The 26,456-nt window shown below is 38.0% G+C and overlaps 1 protein-coding gene across 6 annotated transcripts in view; it reads right to left on the bottom strand.

The window, feature by feature from the left end:
• Window positions 1-947: 947 nt before the first annotated feature.
• Window positions 948-26,456, bottom strand: part of LOC111873237 — a 123,365-nt gene continuing 97,856 nt past the window's right edge. For 3 of the 6 annotated variants that reach the window (XM_023867779.2, XM_023867778.2, XM_033755017.1), the window contains exons 24-30: window positions 23,171-23,422; window positions 20,344-20,474; window positions 19,533-19,706; window positions 17,058-17,188; window positions 13,338-13,504; window positions 9,163-9,415; window positions 948-2,036 (exon numbers count right to left, since the gene is read on the bottom strand). In XM_023867779.2, coding sequence (XP_023723547.1) covers window positions 1,731-2,036; window positions 9,163-9,415; window positions 13,338-13,504; window positions 17,058-17,188; window positions 19,533-19,706; window positions 20,344-20,474; window positions 23,171-23,422 — 1,414 coding nt within the window. In that variant the 3' untranslated portion in view covers window positions 948-1,730. Of the gene's footprint in view, window positions 2,037-6,835; window positions 6,948-9,162; window positions 9,416-13,337; window positions 13,505-17,057; window positions 17,189-19,532; window positions 19,707-20,343; window positions 20,475-23,170; window positions 23,423-26,456 lie in introns of those variants that run through there. The other 3 variants (XM_023867777.2, XM_033755016.1, XM_033755018.1) reach the window with 3 other exon arrangements.

Raw genomic sequence — 26,456 nt, 5'->3', positions numbered from 1 at the left:
TGGACAGATTTCTCTTTTATTAGAGCATAGGACTCTTTGTAAAAGTAAGAAGAGCGTTGAGCTGGTTTCATTTAAGTCTGCTCTGGTAGGAGGGAGGCGTGACTTCCCTTCGTGCCAATTGGGTTCAGGTCCCTCTGGTTTGAGTGGGGTGTGGGGTATTACATCTGCTTGTATGTAGTGACAAGTACGGACACATGGAAACAAAACAGTGTCGTCCTTCGCATTGTACGGTTACAACATATGTCTGAAGTTGTACACAGATGACTCAGATGATATGTATGCATTTCAAGCCATACATTGATGTCTCAGTCTAAACGCTGGTGTCTCAATTGTATATAAGCATGTGAAACTAGTAGATGTTTCAGTGAATGCAAGTATCTCAAACAGCAGGTGGGTTTCCCAAAATGTGAGTATGTCTCTCAGACCCTGCATTGGTGAGTAAACTGTGTACACTAGCATCTGAAACATTATCCAAGTATCTCAAGTTGTGTTTAGATGTCAACATCAGCATTTAAGCTTTTCATATTGTATACAGCATACCAGATCAACGATGGGAACACTGAAGTTGTATTGTATTGTCACACCATAACATTGTCTATTTCAAATGTGTACAGTTTTATATTATATTAGATCATATCATATATATTATATGTATTATGAATTTACAGATGGGTTGTTCTAAAATTAGAGCTGTGAATGTGTTTCATCAGAGCCACAAGGAGCTCATTATAACATAGACCAGCGATAATACTCTTTGGAATACCCGTAATCAAACTTTGCACCCATGACAAAACGTGCCAAATTATTACAACAATTTTACCACTGTATCTCCAGAATATTTACTTATACAGGAATAATATGCAAAGTACACATCCTACGGAATGGAAGATTGCAGTGAAAGGATCTGCATCTGAGACAAAAAAAAAACCTTTAATAAAACTCTGAACTGAAAAGCACCTGGATATGACAATTTTTAATATACATAATGAAAGCAAGACAATGATAAAAACAATTCCTGTTGACTGGAGGAAAGGAATTATTGTCCCAACTTATGGAAAAGACAGAAAAATGTTACATAAAAATTATGAAGGGATGATGATGATGATGAGTCATGTCTTGAAAATATAAGAGCAAATAAACCTAAGCAAGCATACTGATACAAAATCAGAAGCAGGAACAATATGACTTTAAGAATGGAATATGCACAATTTTATTTTGAAAGTACAGCAAGTTATGCAGAAAAAATATGGGAGAACAGAATAGAATTGAGGACCTGTTTCACTGAGATATAAACTATAAGTTAGCATGGAGAGATGAAAGTTTACTCCAATTTTCAGTGATATCATATGGAGAATTAAATATATATTATTAAAAGAACTGTGTAATAACTGAAGACAATACTGTATATCAGAATGGTTAACACACTTCATGGATTGAAGCAGAGAAATATTACCCACTTGAAGACGGCACTTTTTGTTACTGAACATGTAAAAGGTAAAAGTAATGGTAAAGTCCCTGTGCTTAACTAACAACTTTGCTCTCGTAAGTGAGCTTGACTGTTTACGCGTGTCATGTCTGAACTACCATGAGGAGCCTGCTTTTAGGACAATGCTCTGACAAGTTCTACAATTTTTCTTTCAGAAAGCACTTTGAGCAAGTAGTTTCTTCATCTGCCATTAGATGGTATTTGTAGTTATATTCTGAGATTTCTTACATTTGCTATTATTTTTTTATGGTGAAATACTGAAAACTGCTAGTGTGTTGCCACAAGTAAACCAGCCGCAGGGGTGCTGGAGAATAGCTCCATGTATTCTTAACCTTGACACTGGATGGAGATGAGAAATCAGCTTCATGTGCTGGCTGCTTTCCTCCAGGAAAGAGGGCTCCCAAAACCCAGTGCATAGGTTGATGCCACAGCTGGACTTGATGCTGTGCACAAGAGAAAAATGTCTTGTTCCTACCAGGAACTGAATATGATTCTCTGGCCTCCAAATCCATAGTCTATCCACTACACTGAGTGAGCTATAGCAGCCTTCCTGAAACAAGTTTACAGAAGACAAGAAAAAAATCAGTTCTCATATGTTGCAGTGATTCATTCATAATTATAAATATGATAGACTTAACTAGAAATGTGAACATTCCATAAGATGTCTTACGGAGTGATTAGTGTTAAAACTAGAATGTTCCATAGCTACTAAGTCCTTTCACTTTCTCTGCCAGACTCAGACTGACTTTCTGGAAAATTAAATTATGAACAAATGTAAAACTTGGTTGAACAGTTATATATTAATAACATAAATAAGTAAATAAAAAAATGTCAAAATATTTCAAATCAAACCTATCATGTATTCAAGTAAATGGTGGAAAAATTGGTTCTTTGTCAAACAGTCCACAATTTGGTCATACTGCAGTTCAACGTTGAACTGAAGATGACAATTTTTAAATTTAAATAAAACAAATCTGATCTGGAATATTTAAATATGCAGACATTAAAGAAGCAGTACCACATATCCAAAGGATATCAGTATTGTGTTTCATTTTTTTATTTACTATGGACCTTTCATAGTACAGACCACTCACTCTATAGATAATTTTCTATGGGATCATACCTTCCTATTATTTACATCATGAACCCATAAGTAGAAAAAATTTTAATTATAACAGAATCCCAAAATACCTGAACAGGTTCCTGTGTAACACATGCACTTTACAAATAAGTAAACAGTTAAATAAATAGATAAAATAAAGAAATAAAAAATAAAAATTGCACATATGCCTATGATCCATATGACAATACATGCTATGCTACACTGATATGGAATAGCACATATTGTTGCATATTTACTCCATGCAAGAACCGTTGAGCCACAGAAACAGCCACTACTAAGTAATACACACTCACAACAATAGAACAGGGTTATGTAACCCATTTCTAGGCAACGGCTCGGAAAATACACTTGCCTTGGGCGATGACATCACACAACAGTGGACAGACACCACGTAACAGTTTCTGTAGGTACACACCAAAGGTTTATAGAGGACAACAAGGGTCATTTGCAGGCAGTCCTAAACTGGAGGAGTGAATAATAGATGGAGTTTTAATCGAGTTCCGAGGTTCCAGGGTGATTGAAAACGAGATCACAAGAAGACTTCATAGTGATTTGAAGTGCTAGTCTCTGTGTTGGGATCCATTGCCAGGAGACAACTCGTGACGATTGAGACTCCTAGTGTGTGTGCAATGGTGGACTGGAAAATATGTAAATCAGTGACAGCGCTGTAATAAGTGTGATTAAGAGACTTATAACCGAAGTGCTAATAAATTCAATCATCCGATCTAGAACCTGTTATTTCTGTCATGCGTACACATTTTGGTGTTAGAAGTTGGCGGTTCAGATCATACTGGGTTCTTCAGCAGTGGCTACATTGTAAATATGTGATAATTTGGTGTCTGTAGTCATGCAGCCATAAACTTTTGACAACTGGAAACTTCAGAAGTTATACTGCATTGGATCGAAGATTGAATTGGGTGTCATACCATGAAAATGGTACAAATAAGGGAAATGCTGGCTATGAACGCGAACTATCCATGGGTGGAACCACTGTGGAACTCCTGCAGGCCGAAATGGAAGAGGACATAAAAGCCAGGCAAGACAATTTAGATGCCAACAATGAAAACAGAAACGTTAACCGAGAATAAAGAAGGGCAGACATGAAAGCATTTAATGAAATGATGGAGCAAAGGGAGCCTGAAAGGAAAGCCTACAAACAGATGGTGGCTATGTGGGAAGCTGACCGAAAAAAAGCTGACTTTTAGAAGAGAATGTCTAAGTGGAAAGGCAGCGGAGAAAAATGGAAGGCTAAATGGAAAGCCAACTGAGAAGAAACGGCAGAAAGGCTGGAAGCCATTCATGATAAGACAAATGCCAATCAGATGAGACTGGAACCTGAAACTGAACATCAAGAGAAGCCGAGCCATATGAGGAGGAAAGACATCCTAGCAAAAGCAGATACCATTCAAGAGCACATGCAAGAAATGATGATAATCAGTCAAGAATGGATAGAAACCAAGATGGACGTCATCCAAGAGAAGATGGAGCCAAATCCAGGAGAAAAGAAGGCAGTAGCAGAGAGGCAGGAGAATCCCAATGAAAAGGTCGCAATTCACTCCAACACCATGCCAAAAAGAGAGGATGGCCTGTCAAGAAGTGACAAGAGGCCAATCCAGAGAAGATGGAGCCAATTGATCATGCAACAGCCATCTTGGAGCAGATGATAGCTATGATGAAAGCTAATCAAGAAGAGATGGAAACTATGGATTTGTAGGCAAATCCAGAGGAAATGGAATGAGTCGGAAAATCAGGGGTCCCTAAGGAAGGTGTCTTAGTGAAACAGGTCAAGGCACGGAAGAAGGGGCACATGGATCGGCATCTAGCTGTAGGGCGACACAGACAGTCAAAGGAACTGACTGGAGGAGATCATGGATCCCAGAGGAAGTTGGCTGCCACCTGCAGGAAGATGTCCCATCATGCAGCAGTGGCATGGTGCAAGAGAAATGTCTTCAGGAAAATTCAGAACCAAGGAAACTGTAGCCCACAGAAGGAATTGGCCACAGCCGATAGGAGGATGACCCACAGTACAAAAGCGGCACAATGCAGGGAACATGATTGCAAGAGATACAACCAGGACAATGTGGTACAAGAAACCCGGAAAGGAAGAGATGTTGGAAGGGCCCAGAATCCAGCAATGTCATATGGGACCAAGGCCTAAGACAGCAGCTATGAGGCAGCAAACAAATAAAAAACCCAGGCATAAGATGGCAGCTGCATCTTCAGATTGAGTGGGCATCAGAGGAGTTCGACAGGAAGGCTTTCAGACTGGAGTTCATGAAGCGAGCAATCGGGATGTCCAGCGGGTTGCGGAAAATGAGAAACTGGACATTGTGGAGGGGTCAGCTGCCTCCAGAGAGGAAAATCATGGACTAGATATTGCAGAGGGGTAGGCCCCCCTCCATAAGGGAAGGAAAACCTAATAGCAGCATTAGCGTAAGAAGATCCAGATATGTGGGAGCACCAGCCACTCCTGGAGTTATGGCGCACTGTGGGAAGGAGAGGAAAAAGAAGAAACCTTCGGATGACATTGATACACCTGGAACTACTGGCACCTTAGCAGTGAGCCACTCAGAACAAGCTGACCTTAAGGAGGAAGCAGTGGTCGTGGATGTAGAGCAATCACTGCAGAGGAAAAACCGAATCACAAGATGATGCCACAAGCAGGAACCCTCAGAAAAGAAGAACAGGAGGTATGCCTGTAAGCCATTCAGGACAAGCCTTAAGGAGGGAGCAATGTGGCATATTCACGCCATGCAAGAACTGTTGAGCCATAGGAACAGCCACTGCTAAGTAACACACGCTCGCAACAATAGAAAGACAGGATTATGCAACCCATATCTAGGCAACAGCTCGGTAAATACACTTCCATGTAGGCGGTGACATCACAAAACGGTGGATAGCAACCAAGTGACATGTTTTCTGTACGTCCACACTGAAGGTTTATAAAGGACAATGAAGGTTGTCTGCAGGCAGTTGTAAGCTGGAGGAATGAGCAGTAAGCTGGAGGAGTGAGTAATAGGCGGAGTTTTAATTGAGTTCCGATTTTCTAGGGTGATTGAAAACGAGATCACAAAAAGACTTCATAGTGATTTGAAGTGCTAGGTTCTGTGTTGGATCCATTGCCAGGAGACGACAAGTGAAGACTGGGAATCCTAGTGCATGTGCAACAGTGGACTAGAAAGTGTGTAAATCAGCGATAGCACGGTAATAAGTGTGATTAAGAGAACTTGTAGCTGAAGTGCTAATAAATTCAATCATCCAACCTAGAACCCATTATTTCTATAACATGTAACCCCATATGCGTGACAATATTGTGACGCATTGCGCTATGGAGGACATGCCCTCCCCTGCCAGCGGTGACGTGGCGGCATCGGAGCGCTGTCGCTACAACGGTAACAGGAGAGTCAACACTCCGCCCCCCCTCCCTGCAGTGAGGTAGCAGAGGAGCGGGTGTCAGGCAACCATTGCCGCATCGATGTGGCGGAGGATGCCACGGTTACTGCACAGCAGGAAACAACTCTAGACAGCGTTGCCCAGCAACACCTGTAAGCAAGCGACATGGCAACAGGGATGCGAGGAGCTTTCCGTTGTCTGGCTGGGGGTTTATAAGAGAACTGCACTGCCTAAGGAGTCAGATGAATTGGAACAGTCGCCGAGTTCAGTTGTAGCGAGCGAATCGTGAACAGGGAAAGAAGAATACCGGAACATGAGATTAGAAGTGATAGTGCGAGGAGGTATTGGGAGTGTGTAATACAGTGACACTGGTATAGCTCCTGTATTGTACTGTGAATGTGAAGACTACTGAAGACAGAGTGAATAGATTAGTGCATAGGGTTTGTAAATTGTGTAAACCTGTAACAGTGTTATAATTAATTGTAGCCAAGACTTGTACGTTGTAAAATAAACCAATTAACAATCCGAACGGCGCCTTCAGTAGCAAAACACGTTACAATATTTTCAATTTTATATGAACATAAAACAATACATATTGAAGTATGTTATTCTACTTAAAGTCTTATCTTAGTTAAATTCATATTTTTGTCCTGTTTCTATATCAAGGAGTTTCTGTTTTTTACAGATAATTGTTCATTGATTACACTGTATAGTCAGCAATATAAGTTTTCCTATAAAGGTAGATTTTTTAAATTCAGGTTCCATTTTAAACATGTTTTGCTTTATTATAATTACAAAGAGCATCTGCAAGGTTTTGTAGTATATGAAAGTACCTGAGAATAGAAGATTACTGCCCCATTTTATTACACAAATGACATTTCTTTAGGAATCTTCATTTGGTGTCCCTGGTAAAATATCAAATTCCATTGTTGAGCCATTTGAAATCTGCAAAAAAAAAAATAGTAACAAGGAAAACAGGTGTTCCCTCTAAAAGTACAATAATTGCTTTTGTAACTGTTTATAAAATATCCTTCATGGATTCAACATAGTTGTATTTAATAAGCTCTTTTTTTATGTATGTTGGTGCAAAAATCTAAGGGATTTCCATCTAAAAATTTACGGTAGCAATTTAAGAATTTTTAAAACAAAAAATTCTTGGAACTATAGACATCTATTATATTTCCCTTAAAAATAAAAACTAACCAAACATTGTTAAATTTGTACAAATGTCCATGTGTGATACCTGAAGATTTACAAATATAACCTCATCATTACAAAAACAGAAACATGCTCACTGTGACCAAGCACCAGGTTTGTAAGTTTCAGATTTCTTGCTGTTTTATCTAGGCTAGAACACTCGATATATAGTCATTACATTCCTTCAAGAAATAATGTTATCAACAAAGTAAATAGAAAAAGTTATTGTGTACAGACACCAGAATGACCTTGCATGGGCTAAGAAAATGTACTCTGCATAGATCACTGAAAATCTTTCTCGTTATGAATTTATTGATAATATCTAGGAAACAGATGAAAGCATATAATGTCAAGCAAATGCTTTGACACAAAAAAATGCAATGCAGTTAGGAAGTTATAGAATCATTTTGAAGTAACATACTCAGAATTAACACAAGCTTTAGAAGGCTCTCAAGCTCTAGCCTGTCAGAAATCAAACACTAATCCCCAAAACGGGAACTAAATAAGAACCATATATGAACAAGAGTGGGAGTGCTGCACAACTCCCAGAGTCGTGACACAGTAAAATGTGGCCACGAATCTCAAAGCATTTTGAACCAAGAATGGCTGTGCTGACCGGACCAGCAGCAATTATACAACCCATCGACCATAAATAGTACAAAGTTAATTTTTCAACAAACAAAATGCTATAAGATCAAACCTGAATCTTGAATGTGCAAGGAGGCTTTAATGAGGAGACCTCCTTCTAGTGCCCATAGAATGGCTCATCTTCTCTGTCCTGAAGCTGAAACTTCAATGACTGAACTCTAATACAAAATGGAACACAGCTAAAGGGGCAGGAGAGGAAAGGAAGGGGAAAGTTGAGTGAAAATAAAAAGAATATAGCAGTATGCATAAACGAAAATATAGATCAAGTTGAAAGGCTCACATAAAGTTATTGAGAAACAAAGGTATATGAGGCATATAGACACATAAAGCATTTTAAAAATTATGACCACTTCATATGGAATGGCATATTTGAAAAAGTCTGAGGCAGTCAAGAGACCAAAGACACAATTCAGGAAGAACACAAGCAAATATGCTCCTTGCACTTCATTAAGCAGCATACTATGAAGATAATCAAGAAAGCAAAGGGTAGCTCCATGCATTGACCTAAGCACTGAATAGAGGTAAGTGCATGACATCCTGTCCACTTTAATTCCAAAAGAAGCCTCCATTATTCACTGTGTATTTGGCTGTGTGGGCTACAGAGCAGTTCTGGATGCTGTGGAGAAGAAAAAGAAATCTGTTGATCATACTGGGAATTGAACACCAGTTCATCAGTCAACCAACCCATAGCCTAGTCTCTGCACCAATTGAGTCATCTTGTGTCATAACTACAAATTCTTTTACTGTTCTTTACACTAAAAACTTGTACTTGTATTTATTTACTTACTTACTTACTTACTTACTCATGGAGCTGAGACCTTATTGAGGAGCTGCCAATTCTGCAGCTACTCAAGAATTTCCCAGCATTTTATGGAACCTGAAGGTTCATCACCGTGTTCACAAGAGCCCTCCATTGGTCCCTATCCTGAGCCAGATCTATCCAATCCATACCATCCCATCCTATCTCTCCAAGATCCATTCTAATATTGTCCACCCACCTACGCCTTGGTCTTCCCTGTGGTCTCTTTCCTTCTGGCTTTCCCACCAATATCCTATACACATTCCTCGTCTCCCCCATTCGTGCTACATGACCTGCCCACCTCATCATCCTTGACTTGATCATTCTAATTATACTTGGAGAAGAGTACACGTTACGAAGCTCCTCATTATGCAGTTTTCTCCAATCTATTTGATTGTGTATCTTCCCATCAGGAGATGTCCAAGTAAATTTATGGATGTTATGATGTGGGAACATTGTACTTTTGACAGTACTTGTATTACTGTTATCAATTCAAGTAAGCACAAGTGAAGTTACCTTTTTGTCCCAATTCCTTTTTCTCATATTCCTGTCTTCAGAAACATTTGTGCAGCCATCAACAATTCCTGAATCCTGGTCACCAGGTGGTATTCCCTCTTGGTTCAGTGGGTCATTTTGGCTCCCTGCTTGTTTTGCCCCTTGTTGCTGTTTCTTCTTCTTCTTCTTCTTCTTTTGCTTCTCACTTGCCTGGGATGCATTGCAGCTGATGTCTGGATGCATGTATTTACTATCAGTTACCCGAAGTTCATACCTATATGACATAATAATATTAAAAAAATTATAACAAATAATACACCTGAATATTCATTAAGCATTGGATATAATAATAAATATATAGAAGAGTCAGTACACACAAAATTCCTTGGCTTACAAATTGATAACCACTTAAATTTTCCTTTATTTATTACCCAATTAGTAACTGTTATCAAAAAAAAATTATAAACCAAACTTACAGATGCTAGTATGCAGTGATTTTAATATAAATTATCGTGCAGACAATATTAGAAGCAACAATTGAACTATATGCTGCAGTCTTTCAATTTATATAGTGTGGTTCATTTCCCAACTAGGATTAGCACTACAACTCAAACATTAATAGACAATATCTTTATAGATGTAACTAAATTTGAAAATTATATATTTTTTTCGGTATTTAATGGTTTATCTGACCATGATGATTCCTTATATCAACAAGAGTTCTATTATGGAAGTGCTAACCCAAACCATAAAACTATACAGATATTTAATAAATTCTCACTAGATGAATTTAAATTTAGATTAAGTTATGAGATATGGGGAAATGTGTTTAATACAGAGGATAACAATATAGACAACATGTTTAATACCTTCACAAATACATATCTGTAAATATTTTATGCTTGCTTTCTGAAAAAGAAAATATATGAGCAATCTTCCCCTAAACAATGGTTAACCATCAGAATTAAAACTTCTTGCAAAAGGAAAAAAGAACTGTACCTTTTGACAAAGATACTTGATAACAACAATCTAAAGCAATATTATAAATCATATAGTAACATCCTGACTAAGGTGATTAACGAGGCAAAAAGACTCAGCTATAATGATAAAATTACCAACTCCAATAATGCTATTAAAACTACTTGGTATATTATTAAAGAGGAGTTAGGTAACAACTGCCAGAAGGACAAAAACTGTAAAACTGAGAAAATAAATCCAAGTATTTTTAATAATAATTTTTTAAATATTGCTGATAATATTACTAAAAAATATTCTACTCAAATTACTTTAAATACTGATAATAACAATAATTATAAACATTGTCTGAACTTGACAGCTAAGGGCCCCTTTCCCAATATAACATTCAATAAAATAACAACTAAAGAAATTGAAAAAGTTATCTCTTCTTTGTATTCAAACAATTCTTCTGGATCTGATGAGATTTCGATGAAGACACTCAAAATTAGTGCCCCATACATTTCTTCCCCTTTACGCTATATATTCAATAAAGCTGGTAAATTCCCCTTATGTATGAAATACTCGATTGTAACTCCTAAATACATGAAAGGTGATAAGAAGAACTGTGCAAATTATAGACCAATTTCATTGTTAACTTCATTTTCCAAGGTGTTTGAAAAAATAATATTTAGAAGATTATTGACACACGTTCACACTTATAACATTCTAGCCAATGAACAATTTGGGTTTCGTCCAAAATTATCCACTGAAACAGCTTCATATAACATAATAAATACAGTTTTAGCAGCTATTAACAAACAAAAAAAAAAAAAAAGTGGAATCTTCTTGAATCTGGAGAAAGCCTTTGATTGCGTAAATCACGAAATACTTTTGTATAAACTAGAATTTTATGGTATAACTGACAACATATATATGTTATTCAAACTGTATCTCCAAAACCAGTATCAAAGGGTGGTAATTAAAAATGGACCATTTGATAAGAGTGAATCAGATTGGGGTCAGGTCAAATATGGTGTTCCCCAGGGATCTATCCTGGGACCATTACTTTTCCTACTATATATCAATGACCTACTTGTATCTATAAAATATCTGAACATCAGTGTAAACTCCCAAACAATTTTATTTGTGGATGATACTAGCGTAATCGTCAGTAATCAAAACAATACTGTACTAGGAAATAACTTGAAGTCAGTCTTCACTAGTGTGATGAAATGGTTTAAGGAAAATTTATTCTCATTAAATCTGGACAAAACCTATTGTATGGGATTCCACTCTAAAGATATTATTAATTCTGAAATACAAATTAAATATAACAACAAAATTATTGCCAGTACTACTGAATTAAAGTTTCTTCAGCTAGTACTTCACAATACTATGTCTTGGAAGAGTCACACCGATATGTTGGCTTCCAAATTAAACAAAGCATATATGACACAACTCCGTCCTAAGTGCAAACTATATTTATAGGTCTTTCGTTTTGTTCTTCTTCATACACTACATGTTTCGGCCCCAAACGGCCATCATCAGGTGTATACACTCACGTATCTGTTACACTGCACTTATTTATATCATTTAAAATTTCAAAACATAGGTCTTCCTGATTAGTACTTATAAAATCTTTGGTTCTGAAATTTAAATCCTTTAAAAAAAATTTTTTTTCTTCTCTAAGTTTTAAAATTTAAAAATGTCAGGGTTAGTTAGTTAGTTATTGGAGAGGATGGGTTTCCCCAGGCACTTAGACCTGTATTGGTCCATTGTGCTTCCCTCTATGATTTCTACCAGTCTCTCTATCCTACCGNGAGGACTTGTTCCCTGAATTTTTCTGCCCTTAAAAATTCGACGACCTCCGCTGGGTATTTGAACCCGCGTACTACGAGTCATGAGTTTGGAATGTTACCTCTAGACTACGGAGGCCGCAAATGTCAGGGTTACTCACCCTATGTCTATAGTGCTGCACCGGCTTCTTCTTGTATCTAGTACTGTATAGGTGTTATTCTGTGTAGTCTCCTTGTGTGCGTGCTGCTGCTATCTTTACTACGTGTGCTGTCTGATGTCTTAGAGAGAAAAAAAAAATGTTTTAAAGGATTTAAATATCAGAACCGAAGATTTTATAAGTGCTAATCAGGAAGACCTATGTTTTTAAATTTTAAATGTTATAAATAAGTGCAGTATAACAGATATGTGAGTGTATACACCTGATGATGGCCGTTTGGGGCCGAAACATGTAGTGTATAGAGAAGAACAAAGTAGATAACTTTCAGCCCAGTATGACATACAGGTTTACAACACTTCAGTCTTTATTCGCCTTACATGTTTCGATTCAAAAGAATCATTTTCAGAGGCACACCACTATGAGTAGGAAATACTGTCACATAAGATGTTTTAACATTATGCACTTAGGTTATGAATAGTGCTCACTATATCACAGTTTGCCCTATGCAGCCATGTTGACGTGTAGATTTACGTATGATGTTTCATTTAAGCGTATTTGCTGGGTATTCGATTGGGGTTTCCCACTGCACACAATATGATGTTCACTTTTCCACAAAATAGCTTCCCGATGTATTTAAAATTGTATTAAAAATCTTTTGTATGTAAAAAATTAGTTATTATGTTAAAAATCGTGAACCAGCATTGGGTCATGTTGTTTTTTCTTCCGGATGGTAGAAGATGTTGATTATTTCTCTTGGTTGTATGTTCTTATTGTTAGTTGTGTAGTTTACATGCGTGCTGTGTCGTATGTACTACATACGTGTCGTAGTAGTTCTTTCTTTCTTCATGAAAAACTGCACACTTGACATATCACTGCATGTTACCAGTGGGCGAGTCCCATTTCAAATTAACAATGGTTTGAAAAGTAAGCTCATGACACCCACAATTTTGGTGTAACTGATCGTTTTAAATCGGAATCTTTTCTCCTCCATTGCACGGTACCAGAAATTAAATATTTTACACCATTCCAGCACTTTGTCAATACAAATTACACTTCCATCTTTTATCTCCCATATATTACATAATGGCAGCTGTTTCAGAATTTGTCCCCCTTGTATATTCTGAAGGAGTGCTGTTTAAATTGTAAAATTACCTCCAGACCATCTACAAAATTGTTTTATGCAAGGTATTCATAAAAATAACACGAATGTTTTTAATGAAGAAGACTGGACTAAGAGTAAGGAACTACTGTACATAATGCACCCTTCAGTGACACAGATATCTACCTGCCTCCTGGTATGGCTCCAGTGTTCACACCCAACACGAGAGTGCCTGCTGTGCCCATGGTAGGGTAATTACTGCGGTATCGAGCAAGTGAGGCTTCTGTCCCTTCAATGGATTGCTCAAATTGAAACTGACGGTATGATGGTATGCCATCTTTCACAGCTGGAATCTTAAAAAGTAATTAATTGCCACATAACATACAATGTTTCTGCCTTTTGACAATCTTTATAGAAGTATTCATCTGCTACTCTGACATCTGTGGTTTGGGGATCAGCAGTTTCCACTGTGCCCAAGTGGAAGGATGCATGGAATGGATGTAAAGCGCTATACATTCTGCAATGCAATCAACTCAGTTCCTTCAGTTTAAATGCAAGAATATGAGCTTTTCACAGAAGTGCTGGAAATGCACGCATAACCACATGGAGTATTTCTGGCATTTGCTATCAGATGGGTGAATTTTGTGATTTTGAGCCTACAGCCTTGTTGATTCTGCTGGCAGTGTGAGCATCAGTGGTAGGGCAATGTGGGAGGAACATCAGATTCCTCCACCTAGTCTGCTAGGAAACGGGCAGCAGAGTATGGCATGATCACATTGTATATGTAAGTAGTCAGTTTCTTGTTCTGGCTGCTCTATCCTCAGGGAAAGATCCCTCATATTCATGGATAGGAGGTTGGGTGCACCCCAGAGACAAACAGGATGTGGTACAAAAAATATGTCTCTGCAAGGACTGAATACTGGACAACACAAGAAAGAACACCCCACCTCAGACTAAGACAAACACACCCAAACAGCAGGCTCCAATGATGAATAGTATGTTTCAAGAGTACAGAACACACAGAACAGTTCATTTAACAATTTGCTAAAAATTTCATTCAAGCAGTCAGTGCAGCAGAAAGTAATGCATTACAAAAATTGACACAAGATGCCGCTCTGATTAAAGAATGGTTCATTTCTGTCAATTCTTGCAGAGTTCCAGTATTGGCTACACAGCTGAGAAAATTCTTTGTTTTTTCTTGAGAATTAAGAGTTGTGCAGGACAATGAATCAGCTCATGAGAAGAAGTTTTCCCTGTCCTTAATTAAGCACCAATCCATGAAGATATATGGGGGAGGGATGGATGTACAGCACCAAACAAGTTGGCATAGAAATAACGCTCGTGATTCATATTTTGGAGGTGGTTGACTTAAATGACAACCAGGGCACCAGATGTACTGATTAAGGTTTGTCATGGTTTTCCTCAGTCCTGCCAGTCAAATTCCAGGATAGTACCTTAATTTAGGAATGACCACTGGCCTTCCAAATCCTTTCCAATTTATCATCCATCTAACAACCTACCATCCAACATGACACAGTCTACTTAACAACCCCATTGCAAAATAAGCTGCAGACCAAGCCACATCCATGCATTCTTAGCCAGGGCGCTAGGTGGAGTTGACTTTACAGTCTTATGCCCCTGCCCGTTTATTTCCACAGACAGAGCTCACCGTACTCATCAGATAAGTGAAAGGATGGGCCCCAAGGCCAGTCTTGATACTGTGGGGAAGAGAAAAATCCCATGCCATCTAGCATCGAACCCTGATTTCTTGGTTGTCCAGCCTGCAGCCTAGTTGCTGCACTAATTAAGCCATCAAACTGCACAACCACATAGTGGAAATTCATGGTTAGTCCTATGGACTACTTTTATAAGTGAATACAAGGAGTGGACTATAGTTATCACATTCCCTGGATCTGAATGTGTGTGCTTTCCTTCCTGGGAAACTTGAAACAAAAGGCCTACAGAAATATGCATGCATACATGTCAAGCTTTTCAGAGTGAAATCTAGAATGATGTGCTAGAAATCACAGAAAGTGTACTTCAGCGTGTGCCACCGAATTTTGTTTTTTTTTTTTTTTGCAGGCCTTCATGACCTGTTACAGGAATAGCTTTACTTTTTTTTTAATATGTTTTAATTTTGTTAGATATAATTTTCAGCAGCTACTGTAATGTCAAGTTTTACTGAAAACACCATTCAACTATGGATGAAATCTCTAATTATATCACTTTCCTTGTGTAACAAAATCTGTTCACAAGGCAGCATTTTCCTCTATGAACTGGGAATATAAGGCTGGAAAGGCAGACGAACTCCCCTGTGTGGGCACCATTTGAGTGTCTATGCAGCCAACTCTACAATCGGCTGAAGAATGAAATACAAAAAATTCTTCATCTGTTAGCTCAATTTGAACATCATCATCTCACATGATGACATATTCAGCTTTCTTAAAAATAATCATTTGTTCCATGTAGATTCAATGTGGTCACTGTGTGCCCTATTTCATCAATTTAAACATATTTACACAGCACGGTCTGTTTTCTTGTTTTTGCTACTTCGGCTTTATACCTTGCACATATAATTTGCAACTTCATTAAAATCACTCTTTCTTGCAAAACAGTATAAAAAGCACTTCGAAAACCTTTTAAAATCTCTCATGAATATAAATTTGCCAGTGAACCACACAGTGCATTATCTCCACACAAAATGTGATTATGCGTGGTGAGACTCATTTGCATAATGAAAGCTCAAACAGCTTCTCTGAACCATTTACCACTTGCAGACAGTGTAAGCCCTCCCCTTAACCAAATATTATTTCTAGACAGTGCAATGTCATTTAGTTCAGTATAGGAGGTAAAAATAAAAAGGTAAATGCTATCCTTGTAACAGGCCATGAAGGCCCATACGGTTCTGGGATGTCAAGGCGCTCACATTTTCTCTAGACAGTCAGCTCACAGACGGCAATAAGGATGTCAGCCTTACGCGCTGACCGCCCTGTACCCCCCTAAGAAGATTCCTGGTACTCATTTCTGTTAGAGCCTGAATCGACTCCAGGGCCATAGTGCAGCTGGAAGGATTAGGTCAATTGACAAAATACACCTCATCGGGACTCAACCCCCATCCCCACACAACCTTCCAGCTTGTAGCATAGTGCCTCAACCAACTACACGATCACGTGCCCCTAGTACATGAGGGATCTGGGACAGTTCAGTCAGTATAGTAACTAGGCTATGGCAGGGTTTCATTCCTATCAGAGATTTTCCTATTCACTTCCACTTCCAGATCAGCTCTGAGACCCACCCAGCCTCCTATTCAACGGGTGACCCCCAAAGTTATAAAGTTCATACCAAGAACACACATACATACAGACAACATGGTATTCTTACAGGTCATGGACCCAGTAGTGGTCTGAGTAACCCCCTTTTTTCAGTTTATGGCACACCTTAGCCCAAAAATATACAATTTCCATAAGTAAATCTCATACTCCCACATATGCAAATGAGTGATGATTACTTTATCTTACCATAGGTACAACAGCCTTCACATGACATTCTCACTTTTATATTAACTCTGAAAGCATCACTTCTCATTCAGTTACTTTTTAGCTCCCATCGCTAAAACATCATAAAGTACAATGCGATTTTTTGTCTACTGTGAGATCAAGAGTCTTCCTGAATGCTCATTCCAGTTTATCAAACTTCGCTGTGGAGGCCCAAGTATCCAGTATTTTTGTGTCTACCAATAGACAGAATTTAAAATCATTCCCATTTGTATCAGGGGTCACTTCTATCAACCTGACTCTCATCATGTGATACCATTTACTGCAATGCTTGCATCATTCTGCATCCTAACATGTACCATCTAAATATATGCAGCTTTACAGTACCAAAAAAATAACAAGACTGGTATACCTGCTGCATCCTCATCTTTTCTGTTTCCTTCTTTCTCTTGATAATGACAGCACCTGTGACAAGAGATATAATCCCAAGGGTGCTTACAATAACAGATCCAACAACAGCATATACAACCGCATTGGACTTCTCTGCAAGAAAAATATATATCACAGCAAATTTTTAAAGTTCTTAGTCCATAACCAGCCAAGTACCGAGTCAGAGATCGGATCAAGTGTATGACCTCATCCAATAGAACTGATACCATTCCTACCACAATATGTGAATAAAACAGAGAATAAGTTTACTGACGTCATCACAGATAAACTACATCACATGTCTCCAAATATTAAATATGAATGAGATGTCTGCTCATCACACTTGCTGCCTTCACTCACATATCACTGTCATAAACATATGATGCGTCTTAAGACTGAGTTAGTTAGTTAGTTATTTGGAGAGGGTGGGTTTCCCCATGCACTTAGACCTGTATTGGTCCATTGTGCTTCCCTCTATGATTTCTATCAGTCTCTATATCCTATCGGTATTGGTACTTACCATCAGTCCCGCCCAGCCAGCGAGACCGGCTCTACTGGCTGAGAGGTATCTATAATGCTTCCCCCATCTACCAGAGGTATTAGAGACTGCTGTTGGGCGGGAAACGTCCGTAATTTGGCTCAGTGACCTCCTTTGGAGATATGAGGTTCTTTTATGTGCCGTAAAGCTACGACACGGGACCCACAGCTTAAAGTCCCTCCCGGAGGACTTGTTCCCTGAATTTTTCCGCCTTTAAAAATTTGACGACCTCCGCCGGGTATTTGAACCCGTGTACTATGAGTCATGAGGTGGGAACTTTACCTCTAGACTACGGAGGCCACTTAAGACTGAGTTTCTCACACTGGTGAATAGGGACATTACTGTCTCTGGAATGTGACACTGTACAGTTTTGTAGATAGACATAAATGTTTTAGAAGAACCTTCTACCTCATCTTTTACTACCTTGAAATAGTGGTACCTATCTACCAAAGTATACAGCCTCACATCTCAGAAGACAGTAATCTACATGATCTGACTGACTAAAGGGCAATATCTGACGTTTTCACAGCAGGAAAGACTCAAATTTTGATATCCTGGGCTGTGACACCGTGTGGTCTTGTGGGCGCTTACCAGTGTTTGAGAGGAACCTGCAATCTTCACCTTCACAATGTCAAGTGGCACATACCCTGAAGATGGCATAATCACTCTCCTCCAAAATGTCAGTTATCACCCACAAGACTGCACAGTGTTGCAATTGGAAAACCTCAATCCGACATTAAAATAAACCTATGCATATAAAATACAGAATAAAAGTAGGTGTGACAGTCAAGTTAAGAAGTGGTCAGTCTAATCTCACTCAAGTTTTCACAACTTACTCAACAAGAAGACTCTCATATTTTGGACAAAATTAGTATGCACACAGTCTTACCTGAAAATAAAAATGGCCAAATTCTGTACACATATAGGCACCTTCTCTAAGTTCTCTTCAGTAAAGACGTATGCCTCAATTTAGCATAAACATCACGTCACTACCGTGGTTATTTGGAGAAACTGTGAAGACTATATACAATTTGTATTTTCTTGTTATGAAATAAGAAAAAACGTCATAAATGCTTGCTGTAGCAATGGCATAGTTAATAAGAAATTAAAATGTCACTATTAAAAAATTTGTAAAATTCATTCAAATTTGAAATCTTCTGAGAAAAATGATTACGATAATTATACTATTTCTGTGGACTACATGTGATTGTGTTTATTAAAAATATATAAATTGAAAAACTTAAACAGTTAAGGATTTCATGTTAGTTTTTATTCACTGCAATTCTTCTAGGTACTGCATCACATCATGTCGTAAAAATTACCAGCATTCAAGAGGAACTTTCTGCATCCGCAGCAAGTTCCTTCAAGTCAGTGGCAATTTTTACAGTCCCTCACAGTGCATTATCTGACAGCTTATACAATTAATGTGAAGAAATTTCACCCTTGGAGCCTGAACTTATTAATCAAGGAATAAAAAAAATCATGAAATTGAACTTCTGCACTGTGAAATAATGTAAGCCAACTGTAACAAGGCAAGGGAAGTAGAACCTGAATTATATTAAGTTCAATTATCAAGCATGGAAAATTATACTACCAGCAAAGACTAGCTATGTTATGAAATAATTAGTAAAGTCAACCATAAAGAAAGCAGTCTTCTGGGATTTGGCACCGTGTATATATGGTGTTAACCGACGTTTCGGAGGAACGTATCGCCTCCATCTTCAGGGTAGAAGAAAAGATATAAGAAATCTGCAAAGCGAAGAGACCATGAGAACCGACCACTTCTGAAGATGGAGGCGATACGTTCCTCCGAAACGTCGGTTAACACCATATATACACGGTGCCAAATCCCAGAAGACTGCTTTCTTCATAGTCACCGCCGTGAAAGCCTCAAATCTTACAAAGTCAACCATACTTTACCAGGTTTGTAGGGTTCTATAATTGTCACTGTCTGTGCAGGAACATTCAATTTTCGATTACCAAGGTCATGTAAATTTAGATCACCATTTTGTATGACCCGAGCAATGGCTGGAATCACTTCTTTTGCAGTCTTCACATCTGTATCCACAAGCCTCACCGTAACAATGATGCTACCTACAAATAATTCATACAATCATCACACTGATCCCAGACTCTTCAGTTTTGTACAGTGCAAGTAAATGACAGCAAAAGAACCTGTGTTTATGGGCAGACTCTACTTTTAGTTAATTCTTTTTGATAAAACAACATGCAGTCTAATGCTTCATTGTACAAAACTTCAATTGATTCTTCCATGCACAGATTTAGCCTAAATTTTATAATTTCGCTTTAACAAATGCCTTGAAAAATGCCTAGAGAATGCCGAATCTGCCCAGAGATGAGTCTCCATGGTTATAATGAGGGTTCATTGCATAGCAGTGGCTGAGGTTATAAAAGGGGTTGAAGGCATTTGCCAAGTTAGTTAGAACCTAGACGCCATACGATATAGGAGAAGAAAGCAAGAAGCCAGTATTGGGATGGGCGCCACCGAAGACAGTTTAGATCCAAATATGGCCAAGGATAGTTGAGACTTTGCATTGGAGTACTGGGCCAGAAGTCAAGTGACACTGCAACCGATAATAATTGTAAGGTGTAAGTGTGAGTGTCCACTAAAACTGAGACCCATGTAAATTTATTTGTCACGTGACAATATTATTAACATTTAGAGTTATATTTGAAAACAACTATTTTATTAATTTGTATATTACTATACCTGGAGATAAATCAATGCCTTGAATCATTCTTGTGGGTATTTGTGGGTCTACTGCCAAGATTTCACAACGTAGTTTCTGTTTGAACTGTTCCCTTTGTTTACCCACAGTTGAATTGAAGTCCTCCTCAATCCTGCACATAAAGTCGCTTTTAGAACAATACGTGAATAAGAGTGGCATGTAACTCAATATATTTAAGTACATTTATTTGCCTTAGCAGGTCTTTAAAGGTGAATTCAGTCACTTACTGCAATTAAATCACAATTCATAGTATTTTCACATTTCTTTGTAACACCAACAATATTATATCTGAACTGTATTGGAAATTTCCATATTGAGAATTTCTTGGTTTAAGAAATCATATGCATCAAAATGTGTATCCTGTTGCTTAAATTATTGCTTATTTCGGTATAAAACGGGTTAACTGGCCCATTAGCAATATTTAAACCATTCTTGAATATCTGCATAGCAGCATAACCAAATTCAAATAAAAATGCCTATAAAATTATGGCATCCATCAAACTTCTCCATGCTTCAGTATGATAACACTGTAGCTCTATTTTAAGTGAATTTAAATAATAAGCTTCCTTGAAATATTTGAAACATGAAAAATGTCACATTTCTGACAAAATTATTTGGAAAAAAGACAAAAGTGTTTGAAGCTGAAAGAATAAATATTTATATTGCTGGGCTAAATGAAAAAAGAAACAGTGTAGTAAAGTACACCTTTATTAGATGGCTTTTAAACTCTAAATATGCTACGGGAAGAACGTATTGAAGAAGTGTCTTTCACCACAGTTCAAATATGAATTACTATATCACAAACACTCCATGAAAATTATAATAATTTCATGTGCTGTTTACACTTAAATAGAGTTTATTTAGGGAAGCAAGCAACAGTACTCCACAGCAGCAACTGTTTCTTGAAACACAAAATGAGGAATATTTTATTAATACAAATTAAGGCACTACAAATGTGGAGTGAAAAAAAAAAGAACTTTTTATCTTCATTCATGTTCCAGCATTATCTTCTACTTTGTATAACGTTGAAACTTTTCTGTATAGTACAAATTACTGTAACCACTATTAAGTCACATCTGATTACCAGCACCTTTCTTTCTAGAGAAAGAGATGTGAATTTCAATATTAAAATGCATGTTCCTATGTACAAGGCTAAATTGGTATTTCAATGTATTTAAAAAAAAATCTGTAAGTAGGTGTAATGGGGACATCCTGCCATCTTGGATTCGCATTACTGCAGGAAATCAACTACAATTCTGTACCTACTGGTTTATGATATGGCTGATTCATTACATTTGGTGCTGTACACCGATGTATGAGGGTTATTCAGAAAATAATCCCTAGTGAGCTGCTAACAGAGCAAGGAATGAGGAAAAATGTATTAAAAAACATGTACATGCTTCAGCTATTTCCCAATGTACTCACTGCCAGAACTGAGGCACCTGTCACATCGTGCAACAAATTTTTGCATGCCTATGTCATGGAAGTCTGCCATCTATGAGCTCCCTTCCATCAATTCTTCATTATTGTTCAAGTGCTGTCATGCCAGCCAGTTCTTCAGGTAGGTAAACAGGTGGCAGTAACTCAGAGCAAGTTCAGGGCTGTATGGAAGGTGGTCAAATAACTCCCAGTTGAAATTCTCCAGCAGTACTATAGTGCCACCAGCTGTTTGTGGATGCGCATTGTCATGGAGGAGCACTACAAGTATACAGGATGTCAGCATTCCACACTTCTTGTTCTGAATGGCTGTATGCAATTTTTTTTTTGGTGTTTCATAACACACTTCTGACATTACTATCGTCCCTTCTTGCATGAATTCCACTACCAGCACTCCTTTCCTGCCACAGAAAACAGATGTCATCTGCTTTCTGGCAGACAATGCTTGTTTAAATTTTCAGCATGTTTGGTGAATACATGTGCATCAACTGCTTTGACTGCTCCTTAGTTTCAACATACACATATCAAATCCAAGGTTCATTGCTACCTTTGTGAGACAGCTCTAAAAAGTCAAAGCGGAAGCCATTCTCTGAGTTTTGTAACCTTGAGCATTTTTTAAACCCATCTTGCACACAACTTGTGATAGCCTAGTCTGTAATAATCTCATAGAGAAGAGTGCATGAAATTTGTGAAAATTCAAAAGAAAGTTCTGAAATTGTGAAGTGCCATCTTTCACTAATTTTTTGGTCAAAACTTTGAACAAGATCATCCATCACTCACTACAGATGGCCGACCAATCTGCTCTTCATCATGAACATTTGTTTGCCCATCTTTTAATGTTCTACACTACTGTCTTACAGTTCCTTCATTGATTACATTTTGGCCATAAACTGCATTAATTCACAATGCACTTCCACAGTACTCATGATTTTAGCGTGAAGAAAGCGGAGAACAGTGTGAATTTGGCAGCTGGTGGGATTATTAGTCACAAGACACATCGTAACTCACTCTGTATAGAACAAACATTAGGTGACCAGTTATGTGATGGTTTAGATGGCAAATGAATCATGTGATGCTACTTGGCATATGTGAGCTCTCCCCCCACGCCTACCTTAGGCACCTAAAATAAATAGAGGCTACCTTCCGAATAGCCCTCATATATCTGACACAACAGTATTTTATGAAATCACTGTACTCCTATCTTTAGATGATTAGTTGTCATAGCACTGGCTGCCCTTCTCACTGGTTCTGATTTTCAGAATTTATGGTAGTGGTTGGCATCAAATGTGTCAAACTTCAAATATTGACCTAGTATAAAAACAACCAGTATAGGCAGATTCAACATTTGAATATTGGCAGTACAACTCATACCTGAAAGAGATACTATAAGCCTCACTGGATATTGGCACTCCATCTTGCCTGTCTGAAGGGGAAAGATTTTTACAAGTAATCTTCTGAGTGTTATCTGAAAGAATACTGGCAGCAGATGAATCATGCATGTTCTCTGTGATTGGATCAGCAGAAGCTCTTAATATTTCTTTTTGGGTTGATATCATTTCAGTAGTAGTAACAGCTGTGGTAGCATCTACTCTTCTAGTTGTAGACCCACTGGTTACAAGAACCCTGGGAACAAAAAACACAAGCCTTAGCTATTAAAGAGACCTCCACAAACCATATTATGGATATTTTAAGCATTATTTGTTTCTGAAATTCAAGTATGTTTTCGATACATCACCATCTACTAAGGTTTCCTCATACTTGGATCATCTCATGACAGAGTCTTCTGCATTCTCCTGTAAGTTCTCTTCCTACATTTGTTTCTATTTGTCTCCTACTTCTTTCATCTGATACATCTCAATCCAAATTCACAGCATTGCTGTTATATATTTTACTTACTTCTTACACATGTCCAGCAATTGGTCCAACAGCACTGGACATACTCATTCAAGCAGTAATGCTTCTGTCTTGCATTTCAGATATGCTTGGTCAAATCTCAGTCATGAACACAGATGAGATTTCTTGTAGTTCTGTTTTTCTAGGCAAATTCTAGTATAGTACCCCATATTAGTCCATGACTGCTTCCTTCTACACCCATTCCAATTCCTCCTTCACCATTAACCTACCACTCAACACTGTCAAGTTTTAGGGGATGGACAAAAATATGGAAACACCTCGTGAAATGCATGCCTGAATTGAAGTGTTTACTTTAGCAGCGTTTGTAGGACACGCTGTCGTATCTGTCCAACACCACTACCTGTACAACCTCTGCAATACGTTGCAAGCTTCATTTGTTGTCGAGACAGTGTTCTGTGCAATTTTTTGTGCATCACATCAGAGCTAACAGAATTCGAAAGTGGGCAAATTGTTGGGACCCATATGGTGGGTGCTTCCATAACCAAGGTAGCCCAAGTTTTTGGTGTTTCACGAGGCACAGTATCAAAGATTATGACCGCATACAGGAGGACTGAAAAAACCACATCCAATTAACACCAGCGTGGACAGAAATGTGTGTTGAGTGATCGAGATAGACGAACACTGTGTAGGATTGTGACGAAAAATAGGAAGACTACAGCTGCAAAAGTGACTGCTGAACTGAATGTCATGCTCACAAACCCTGTCAGAACGAAAACAGTATGAAGGGAACTCCACAAGCAGGGTATTTCTGGACGAGGTGCAATTCCAAAGCCACTCATCACTGATCAAAATGCCACTAAGAGGACAGTGTGGTGCCAAAGTCATAAAACCTGGACTATGGAGCAATGGAAGACGGTCATTTGGTTGGATGAGTCCACCTTCACATTGATTCCGACTTCTGGCCGAGTTTATGTCTGGAGAACGCCATCCCAAGCTTACGATCCAGATTGTTTCCTGCCAAGAGTGAAACATGGCGGGGGTTTGATCATGGTATGGGCAGCCATATCGTGGTATTCTGTCGGACCCATCATTACCCTGCAAGGTCACGTCACTGCCAACGACTATGTGACCATTTTGGGCGACCAGGTCCATCCCATGGTGGAAACTTTGTTCCCTAATGGTGATGCCATTTACTTAATGCTCTACAAATAAGAGAGCAGACTGTAAAAACGCAGTCAATAAAAAAAATGGTGATGCCATTTACCAAGCCAACAATGCCTGTGTTCACATAGCTCACATCATCCAGGACTAGTTTCCTGAGAACGAAGATGAAGTGTCACGTCTGCCATGGCCCCCACAATCACCAGATATCAATATTACTGAGACTTTGTGGTCTGTTTTGGAGAGCAATCTGCATGCGCGCTATCCACCTCCATCATTGATAAGACAACTTACCATGTTTTTCAGGAAGAATGGTACAATATTCCCTTGCAAATCATACAGGACCTCTATTTATTCATTCCAAGGAGACTGCAAGCCAGAGGTTGTCCTACACCATATTAGTCACGGTAATGTGTTTTTTGTTGGGTGTTTCCATACTTTTGTCCATCCCCTGTACTTAACAGTAACTTGGACCCTAAGTGTTGAATGGTTGGATGACAGTGAATGATAGATTAGAAAAAATTTGAAGGAAATTACCGTGGTCTAATTTAGGGTACTACCAAGGCATCTGCCTGGATGGACAGAAGAATGTCACAAAAAACCTTAGTCAGGATACGTGTTGTCCTAACTGAGATTCGAACTGGACATCTCCCAAATACAAATCACAAGCAGTTCCACTTGAGCCGCCTTGCTCAATAAAACTGATGCCTGCTCCAACATTTACATAAGTGTGTAAAAGTTACCTTCTATGAAAACAAAATTAGCCAAATTGCAAAATATAGGAATGTAATTTTATGAAGATTAATAAATTATAACTACTGAGAAATGGTGAGGGATAATATTGTAAATCAAAATCTTTGTGAATACTGCAAAGATGAAAAGAGTCAAGAGCACATAAACAGAAGCAGTTACAACACATGCAGACAGCTGAAGATAACAGAATTAATGAAAGAATCTTATGGCTTAAACCTAATGAAAAAGAAATGGAGCAGGAAAAAAGAGATGGGAAGCTGGAACAGGTTCATACCTATTCCAGGTAGCAGAAGAAGAAAAGTGGTGATTTTGTCCAACATTAATAAAATTGATCTAATGTCATTTTCAAAAAATGTATATTACCGAATTTACAAACCCCAGGAAGCAAAGTTTTTCATATATCACATTGATCATATTAGCTATTTATAGGTCACCTACTGGAAACTTCAGCAATCTTTTGCAAAAATTGGATGCCATCTTGAATAAGCTACATAATAATAAAGTCAAATATGTTATATGTGGTGATGTAAATATAAATTATTTAGAAAATTGTGATAGAAGGTAACAACTTGATGCACTCTTAAATACATACAATCTAATAGGTACGGTTAATTTTCCAACACGAATTGTTAAGGTATCAAAAACAGCTATTGACAACATATATATAAAAAAAGACTAGAAATTATACAATTAAACAAATAATTAACGGACTATCTGATCATGATGCTCAAATGATAATAACTGATAATATAATGTCATCTGAACAAGTAGGTAATCCTCAGTACATGAGAAATTATAGTAATTATAATATGACTAAATTTCAAGAAATGCTAAGCTATGAACTATGGGATGATGTTTTTACAAATGACAATGTAAACAATACTTTTAA

The sequence above is a fragment of the Cryptotermes secundus genome, unplaced genomic scaffold (assembly GCF_002891405.2).
Source record: "Cryptotermes secundus unplaced genomic scaffold, Csec_1.0 scaffold21, whole genome shotgun sequence".
Classification (NCBI taxonomy): Eukaryota; Metazoa; Arthropoda; class Insecta; order Blattodea; family Kalotermitidae; genus Cryptotermes; species Cryptotermes secundus.
The sequence above is the reverse complement of the archived record's forward strand: the minus strand, read 5'-3'. Positions and strand labels throughout refer to the sequence as shown.